General features: G+C 48.8%; 1 protein-coding gene across 2 annotated transcripts in view; it reads left to right on the forward strand.

Moving 5' to 3' along the window:
• Positions 1–9,165, forward strand: part of LOC118776721 (echinoderm microtubule-associated protein-like 4) — a 29,717-nt gene that overhangs the window by 1,613 nt on the left and 18,939 nt on the right. For both annotated transcript variants that reach the window (XM_036527249.1, XM_036527257.1), the window contains exon 2: positions 8,773–8,949. In XM_036527249.1, the coding sequence (XP_036383142.1) occupies positions 8,773–8,949 (177 nt within the window). The remainder of the gene's footprint in view (positions 1–8,772; positions 8,950–9,165) is intronic.

The following is a 9,165-nucleotide window of genomic DNA, read 5'->3' on the forward strand; positions in this document are numbered from 1 at the left end:
AACACAGAATGTGTGTGAAGCATTAGTAACTGTTTACAAAAGGCAGATTGCTATCATGGCGAGGAGCAGATAGGAGCATCTCTCCTATTATCTTTTCAACCTCCTGTGTGCATAGGCTGTGCTTGGCTGTGCTCGCTTTCTCTGCGCAGTTTATGTCACTGTGGCTGTAGGGGCAGTCCGGCTAAACTGCCTTCTGTTTGTACTGCTGTGTGTTGTCATGATTGTGTTTGTTTTAGTACTGCTGTGTGTTTTTATTGTCACTGTGTTTTTGGTTTGGTAGCAGTGCTGCGTTTGTGGTGTCATTGTTGTGTGTTTATTCCCATACTGTTGTGTCTTCTTGTTGTTACTGTGTGTTTGGTTTGGTAGCAGTGTGGTGTTTGTGGTGTCAGTTTTGTGTGCTTGTATCAGTACCATTGGGTGTCCTTGCCATGATTGCATGTTTGGGCCAGTACAGTGTTGTGTGACTGGCGTCAGCAGGCCTTTTGGTTGGTGCTGCTGTGTGTTGTTGCCATTGACATCCCTGTCACGGTGATGCATGCGATTCAGTACGTCTGTCTTTTGGAATGTACAGCATATTCATCATAAAGTGATACCCCATGTGGTCCATTCTTTTTCAGAGCGAGACCACACCTTGGGTCTCATGGCCTCTGCTCTTGGTCCATACTGAGATCCAGTGTAAAAGAACCAATTACCATCCCACTATAGCACAGGGATCTATATCCATTGCATAGCAGTGTGAGCACATCAAAGTTCATTTTGATTGAAAAATGTTTGCATATTGAATGGGAAGCTGCCTGTTTGGGGTATTGCACTTAGTATATTAAGCTGATTCTAGGAAAACCAGGAGTGGCTCCAAAACACTTTGGATTGGCAGTGCTGCTTCCAGTCATGCTGTATGAGGCTGCTGGGCTTTCGTAGTGTCATGGCTTGACCTATAGAGGGAGCCTGTGTAGAAGTCAGCTTAGTCAATGGGATGATGGTCTGCAATCACAGACGTTTTTATGTGAGTGTGCACGTATGTGTGTGTCTGCGTGTGTGTGTGTATGAGTGTGTGTGTGTTGGAGGGTGGTGTTGTAATGAACCTGTTCTAAGTTTGGACCTGATAAGATCTCTGCTTCAGGAAAACACTCTGAGGATCAGGTTACGCAATTCCTTAACGCTAAAAAGAAACAAAACAGACAAAAATGGGAAGAAAGCCAAAACGAGAACTGTTTGTCAGGACCTACACATGCTCCTGCAAGTATCCAGGTGTGGGAATGTGGTTGTCATGCGTTCAAATGTGATCGAATGCAGTAGAATGCGGTTGTTTCCCTTTCCGTAATCATGAATTTGATTTCAGGGGGTGTCAGGGCGTTCCTCTTTCTCTGCAGAGGGAGTCCCGGGTGGACGCTGCGGCCTTGTTCTCCCTGCATGACTGGCCTGCTGCACACAAAGGCCCCCCCCTCCAACCCCCCCCAACAAACTGGGGGAACAAATGCCCCCTGACAGCACTGCTGCTGTCTGACAGAATGAAAACGATGATGTTTAAGGTCATTTGGCTGCAAAGGCAACCCCAAATATGAGTTTTAATCCCCAAAATTACAATACAGTGCAAGGGTGGCTGTCAGGGACAGCCTAAATGTGGAACCTGTAATTCCAGATTGCTTACATGACAGACAGCAGGAAAGCAAGGATAAATTACATTACATTATTGTCATTTATCAGACAACCCTATCCAGAGTGACTTACATAGGTTGCAATTTTTACGTTGTCCATCTGTACAGCTGGATATTTACTGTGGCAGTTGTGGGTTAAGTATCTTGCCCAAGGGTGCAACAGTAGTGCCACTGCGGGGAATAGAACCAGCAGTCTTTCGGTTATGAGCCCTGCTCCTACAACTATGCTACACTGCTGTTAAGCTGTTGGTGTTCAGTCATGTTACGTAAGTCATCAGGGTGCTTCAGAATGAGCATGCATGTTCAGATGCATGAGGTGGATGTTTTTATGAAGTTGTGTTTAAATTACAGCATTGCTGGGCTTTATAATATTATTGGGAAAAACACCATTAGGTGAATACAGTTGCAGATTCAGAGATTCATGTTGGTAAACTTCACCCCCTGGCAGAATGCAGCTTCCTGGGGTTCCCTGGCCTTTAGCAGGCCTCCCCCTGCTCAGAGATGAGGGGGGTGGTGGTTCGGGGGGGGGGGGGGGGGGGGGGGGGACTTGGAGCTCTTCCAGACAGGAGCCCTCCTCAGCCAGTTGCTCATTGTTTGACTGAAGGGTCTTGAAGTGTATGAGCATGAGTGTGTGTGTGTTTGTGTGTGTGTGTCTGTGTGTGTGCGTGTGTGTCTGTGTGTGTGCGTGCGTGTGTGTGCGTTCATGTGTGCGTGAGCATATGCATGTGCGTGTGTGTGTTTGTGTATGTATGTGTGTCCGGGGTAGATTGGGGCGACCTTAGGGTGTGAGTTGACTAGTAGATTTGTTTGATGAAAGGGATCAATAGATTCTGATTCTGTGTAGTGCTTAGATTTTTGTTTTTCGTATTTTTTTGTGGGGGTGGAGAAATCCCTAGCATGACAAGAGGGACTGACTGTGGCATTGAAAGGGTTAACTTTGCCCCCCTTCCCCTCGGGCCCTTCGGCAGGCTGAGGCGTTCCCTGTGTGGAGAGCCGGCTCCTGGGGGAGGGCCCGTTCCCCAGGCCTGCAGATCCCCGCACACGGGCAGGTGGCCAGGCCTGCAGCGGCGCTAACGGATTAAAAAATCAGAAAAGATGAACCTCTGCTTTTTGGCATGATCGGTTCCCCTGTACTCACTGGAGTGGGGTGGGGGGGCATGGTTCACTGCAAGGGGGCGTTAAACTGGATTAACTGGGGGCTTGTGCTCCTGCTGTAGTCCGATAGACAGGTTCTGAAGTGGATTAAATGGGAGCCAGTAGCACTGGCATCAGGGAGTGGGGCGTGTAAGCAGGTGTGTTTTTGCTGGTGTATGTTGACCTGGAGCGAGACAGAGGAGTGTTGAGGCAGCGCTAGTGGAGCAGGTAACTTTATTTATTTGTGGTGGCCATGGGCGACAGCAAGCTGGTAATAACAACAAAAAGACATATAGAATATGAATACCGGGTCAAGTATAATAATTATAAGTTAAATTATGAGGTAATTATTTGTCCAAATGTTTATTTCCCTTTTCTTGTCACCTGGACCCTCAGCCCTGTCTTTTTTGCTGTCTTTCATTGTTCTTCAAAAATGGCACCAGCCTCCTAACCCAAACATCAGGTGTCTCTGACCAGCTGAATTCCAGGTAGAATTCCAGGGGTTTTATTTATGTTTTCAGAACAAACACAGCAAAAGACAGGTGGGTGTCTAGTTTGGGTCACAAGGAGACATTGGTAGAATGCAGGAGCACAGAGTGATGACATCATCCTACCTCTCAGGTGAGAGACACTATGCAGTCTTTTTTTGGCTTACATATGTGGTCATTTCTCAGGAGGGGTCTGAGGGTGACAAACATCAAATCGATGACAGCTTCAGGACCAGAATCTTAATTGCAGAGATGTCTTTGCTAGCTAGTTAGCTAAGAAGGAGGCATTTCTCGATGCGCAGGTTTCAGGGTTAATGGCTTGAGAGCTGGAAACCTTGTGCGTTGTTGTGTTGCAGTACATACTAATTTGTCAGATCTCTTTCACATATATCACGCAAAACGTTAAGATATCTACTGCTTGGATCACATCATTGGGTAGTGAGTTAACATGGGGATGCACACCAGAAAAGTGGATTCTTCTGTGTCGCAGCAGTGTAGGTTACCACAGTCTGTATGGTTCTTTAAAGTGAGTTTTAACGAGGATTGCCTTTGTGAACGCAGTGTGTAAGGGGCGCAGACTGATGACCTCAGCCTGCCTGGCAGTGTAAGGGGCGTAGAGTGATGACCTCATCCTGCGGCACAGAGTGATGACCTCACTCTCTGTGGCTGTAGAGGGGCTCAGAATAATGACATCATCTCACGGACAATGCAGAGCACGCATCTTGATGACCTCATCTGCTCGCACAGTGCGCTGGTGGGCCAATGACCGACATCCGACGTGTGGCGCATCGCAGTGCAGAGCAGAATCGGTGTCCGACCTCGCCGCGGGTGGCTCTGCCTGCTGTGTTTCCACAGTAACGGGAAGCGTGGGCGGCCGGGTGGACCCCGCAGAGTTCTGGGGGCACAGCCTGGCGAGTGCCGGCCCCCTCTGTGCCAGAAGCTGAGCTGCACCATAAAGGGCTCTGCTGCAAGGGCCAGCTGCTTAGTAGTGGGCCAATTAGTATGGCTGTAGCAGGGGTCTGACCCTCGAGTGTAAACCCCCACACCACTGAAACCCGCCAGAGCTGCTCCCCCTCTCGTAGATTTAGAGAGGCTTCCGAGTGTATCTGCCTCCTGACTCTGCCGTCTGTTATTTATAGTGTGTTCATTGTGCTTTGCACTATTGAGAGAAAAAGAGAGAGGGGGGAGAGGGAGAGTGGAATAGACTGTTTGATGGAGAGAGGTGGGCCGGACGTTGTCCTGACATCTATCATGTGACGTCCGCCCACCTCCCCGTCACTCGGCTGTCCAGCTCTTCCAGGTGAGTCTCTCCTGAGGACATAGAAACATGGCGTATCCAAAAACCGAGAGCGGAAGAGAGTGGGATCTGAGCTCAGACTGTCACTCCCACTCGTGGGAGCTGTGGAGAACAGACTGTGCTTGTGTGTGTGTGTGTGTGTGCGCATGTGTGCGTACGTGCATGTGCATGCGTGCGTGCGCGTGTGTTTTTGTGTACACACACACACTTGCGCACACACACACACACACGCACAAAGGGCCAAGTACACCAATTCTCGGGCTCCCTCCAGGACTGCAGGGTGGAAATTCTCCCTTTGAAATTCACCAAACGAAAGTGGGGCAGCCAGGACACACTAGTCTTCCCAGAATCTGCTGATGCTGTTTATCCGACACCCACCGCCCCCCTGTCTCGCTGAGGGAGAGGGAGTAGGAGAGAGAGACGGACAGAACGAGACTGAGAGAGGGGGAGAGGGAGAAAGAGAGCTGCAAAACAAGACAGGGGGAAGGGGAGGTAGAAAGCAAATGAAAAAACTAAAGGGACAGGCAGAGGAACAGAGAGAACAGCAGAATGGGAGACAGTGGGGATAGAGGGGGAGAGAGAATGAGTGAGAGAGAGAGAGAGAGAGAAAGAGAGAGAAGTTGTGTAAGGAAAACCAGGCCACGATGAAAGCTCTCCTCTTGCCCAAACACTTTCATTTCAGTTCCAGAGCTCACAAAAGGCCAGGCAGTCTGTCATAATGGAGGGAGTGAGATGTCTGTGAGGGTGGGGTGTGTGTGTGTGTGTGGGGGGGGTCTCGGGGTGTGTGGTGTAATCAGGAGTGTTTTTGGGCCATGGAGCTTTATCTTTGGCGAGTCCAGTGCAGCACTATGCCCTGTCTTTCTGCCTCTCTCTCTCAGTGTGTCTGGGGGCCCCTCGCAGCTTCCTGTGTGCTCGCTATCTTGTGGGCTGTATATAGGTGAGAGCCACTCAAATGCCAGGCAGGCCGTGACTCTGAGCTGTTATCTACCGCCAGCCGCAGAGCCGCGTCGAAGGGAATGAATTCAGGGTGCAGTGCAGGTTATGCGCCCCCAGGGTGGGGGGTGGGCTGAACTTAGAGACTCACATTGAGCACTGCTGCAGAGCATGATGGGAAGGTGGGATAAAAATCAATGGCTTGCATTGATCTGTTTTGGGCACACACACACACACACACACAGGAAGGTGAAGAGCAGCACCCTCTAGAGGCACCGCATGACTGTGTTGTGGTAGAATGTATGTCTGTCAGGCAGGTAAGAATGGACAGGTGTGGCCTTTGTGCTTTTTGTGTGGTATAGTGGTAAGGAACCGGGCCCATATCCGAAAGGTTAGAGGTTCAATTCCTTACTGGGGCACTGCCATTGCACCCTTGAGCAAAGTACTTCATCTGAGTTGACTTAGACAGTACTGCTTTGTATAAACAGGTGAAATGTAAAAATTTTAGCAATACGAGGGGCTCTGGATAAAGGCGTCTGCTAAGGAGCTGTAAAAGCAGGTCAACATTACATTTCTCTCTGTGCTCTCTGTGAATCTTTGAGTACTTGACAAGGCCTCTGATTGGTCAAGGAAAGGCTCTGCTGCTGCACCACACATAGTGCTGGTGCAGTTCTGCTGTGGCCCTTTGGTGCTTTCTTCCTGTTTCGTCCGACCTCACTTCCGGTTCCAGCAGTTCTGTGAAATCGAGGGCTCTGTCCTCCCTGCCTCCTCAACCCTGTTCCTCACCTGTTTCTGCACCTTTGCATCATTCACCTTGTACTAAATGCCACACCTGTCTGCAAAACCTTTCTCATTTATGAAAAGATTCTCATTCTTGAAAGTCTGCAGCAAATTTCGTATGTATGAACTCCACTGTAGTGATGGGCATGTGCTGCAGATCTCTGCTTGTTAGGAAAACAGTGGTGCTAATTGTTGTGTATTGTGGCCTCTATAGGTTACCATGCTAGCTGCAATGGATGATGGGAATTGTTGTTTTTCCATTTTCTGCCATTAGACACATATCCACAACACAAGTAAAGACTACCTGTGTTAAAAACTGCCTTCTCATCTCCGCATGTGTCTTTGAGATTTTAACCACCTCATACAAACATTATAAACATTTAATCCTTGTAAATTAGCAAGGAATCTGATCTCCATCTTGATTCACCTGTGTAATAGTATGTTCCTGTCATAGATTTATTTCATTGCATTTTAAAAAGCTTGTAATGTTTGTTAGATTTTCGATGCAGCCACTCTTTGGAACAGAACAGTGTGAAGGCGGCACACACCTGAGAGCTGTGTGTTTACGCGCCTTTCAGCCATGTTTTCAGCTGTGCTTAACAAGCTTCTTTGTAGCATTCTCCCCACAGACAGCATTGCTCTGATCAGACGCAAGTTAAAAAAGGCACAACCTTAAGTCAAACACTGTGTAAGCGATAAATAGAACCTCTGCCGCGCTCGATTTCCATAAATAATTGATAAGCCATCTCTGCTTAACTCCGCATTAAGAGCAGGTTGTGGTTGAGCAAAAGCACTCATACCGGAACATGTCTCCAACCAGAACCCCTTCTCTTTCTGATTATCTCTCTGTCTGTTCTGTGGCCTCCAAAGTGCTAGTGCTATGGTTTTGTTTACTTGTTTACTGCGGTTGGTGAGAAACGTGCAGGTGAATTGAATTGAGTGTCCGTGCACAGTGTTGCCAAGGAATCACTGCGGTGAGAGAAATACTCATTTTTTGTTAGTTTCTACCACCAACTGGGGTCTCGTGGCAATATGAGTCTGAAACTCACTGTTCCACCCTGCAGGTAGCAGACGCAGCAGGAACATCAGTCTGTAGTCCCAGAAAGCCTTAGGAAGCCGCTCCAGTTGACGCGTGACGCTCTCCCGACGCCTCTGCAACGTTGTTGCAATGTGGTTGCGTTTCTGCAAAATCGCAGAAACGTTGCGAGAACATTTTGTGTTGGCTGGGACTCGCTGTCTCCTCTCCCTCTCTGTGTGTCTCTCTCAGGCTGCATCTCCTTGTAAATATCTGTCAGAGAGTGTTTGGATCAGGAATGAGGTCAGACAGTGTTCCTTTTTGTAGAAAGGGGCTGTAGATCTGATTAAACTGTCTACATGAAGTAGACATATGTAGATATTGGGAAGCAACTTATTTTCCTCTATGGTCTCCAGCTGAAACGGTATCCAGCTCTGAAACCACAGACCCCTCCCTTTCAGAATTATGGCAAGTGCGTTTTTCTTGTTGGTTGGTTCATTGCATCAGCATTGTGTGTTATAAACCGTGCCTTCTGATTGACATAATGTGTTCTGTTCTGCTGTTGAGGTGGAGTGAAGGGCATTCCACAGATGTGTATGCTGAAGTGAGGAGTCATCCAGTGTCCCCGTGCTGCGGTGTTACAGCGTTGCTGTACAGAACGCTGTTGGGTTTACATTTACATTTATTCATTTGCCAGACTCTTTTATCCGAAGCGACCTACAAGTGAGGCAGAGAACAAAAATGGGTTGTGATGTCACAGTAAGGGATGAGGCAAATCGATGTCCTCCAGTGTGGAGTGTTGTAAGCGTTTGATGCAGCACTGGTGTCATGCTGATGTGTGGAGTGTATTAGTATTGCAGTATTAATTTGAGTGAAGAATCTTGTGAAGCAGTATAATGACTCTGTATCAACTTCCCTTTCTCTCTCTCTCTCTCTCTCTCTCTCTCTCTCTCTTCTCTTGCCTGTTTGTCTGTCTCCTTTCTCTCTGTCTTTCTCCTCATTAAATGGAATCCACTTTGCTTTGTTGGTGTAGTAAATATTGCTGGAGCGTATCACACAATACAGGTAGAAAAAGAAAGAAGAGAAATTCATAACAATTCATTGCCAAAACCACATCTACATCAAGTGGATGTATACATAGATTAACCTCTCTCCCTCTCTCTCCCTCCCCCCCCCGCCCTCTCTCTCCCTCTCTCTCTCTCTCCCTCCCTCTCTCTCTCTCTCTCCCCTCTCTCTCTCTCTCTCTCCCTCTCTCCCCCCTCTCTCTCTCTCTCCCTCTCTCTCCCTCTCTCTCCCTCCCTCTCTCTCTCTCCCTCTCTCTCCCTCTCTCTCTCTCTATCTCTCTCTCCTCTCTCTCTCTCTCTCCCCTCTCCCTCTCTCTCTCTCTCTCTCTCTCCCTCCCTCCCTCCCTCCCTCTCTCTCTCTCTCTCTCTCTATCTCTCTCCCTCTCTCCTCCCTCTCTCTCTGTAGATGACAGCATCTCAGCAGCGAGTGTGTCGGACGTGCAGGACCGTCTGTCTGCGCTGGAGCTGCGCATGCAGCAGCAGGAGGATGAGCTGGCGGTGCTGAAGGCTGCTCTGGCTGACGTGCTGCGGCGCTTGGCGCTGTCTGAGGACACGGCCGCCACCAAGAAGCAGTCCGGGAAAGGTAGGGTGTAGCCGTCCCTTCCGTCTGACCCCTGTCATCTCTTGACCCATCTCATCACCTGGCCCCTGTCATCGCCTGACCCTTCTCATCACCTGACCCCTCTCGACCTTTGTGTAAGCCCTCCTTTCCTCTTTCTGACCCTGAGGGTCCCTCTGAAACAGTAAGGTTACACAGGCCGCTATTATATCCGCATCAGTTTTGAGCTGGCTACTGTTT

This window comes from Megalops cyprinoides, chromosome 1, assembly GCF_013368585.1.
Source record: "Megalops cyprinoides isolate fMegCyp1 chromosome 1, fMegCyp1.pri, whole genome shotgun sequence".
In the NCBI taxonomy this organism is placed as follows: Eukaryota; Metazoa; Chordata; class Actinopteri; order Elopiformes; family Megalopidae; genus Megalops; species Megalops cyprinoides.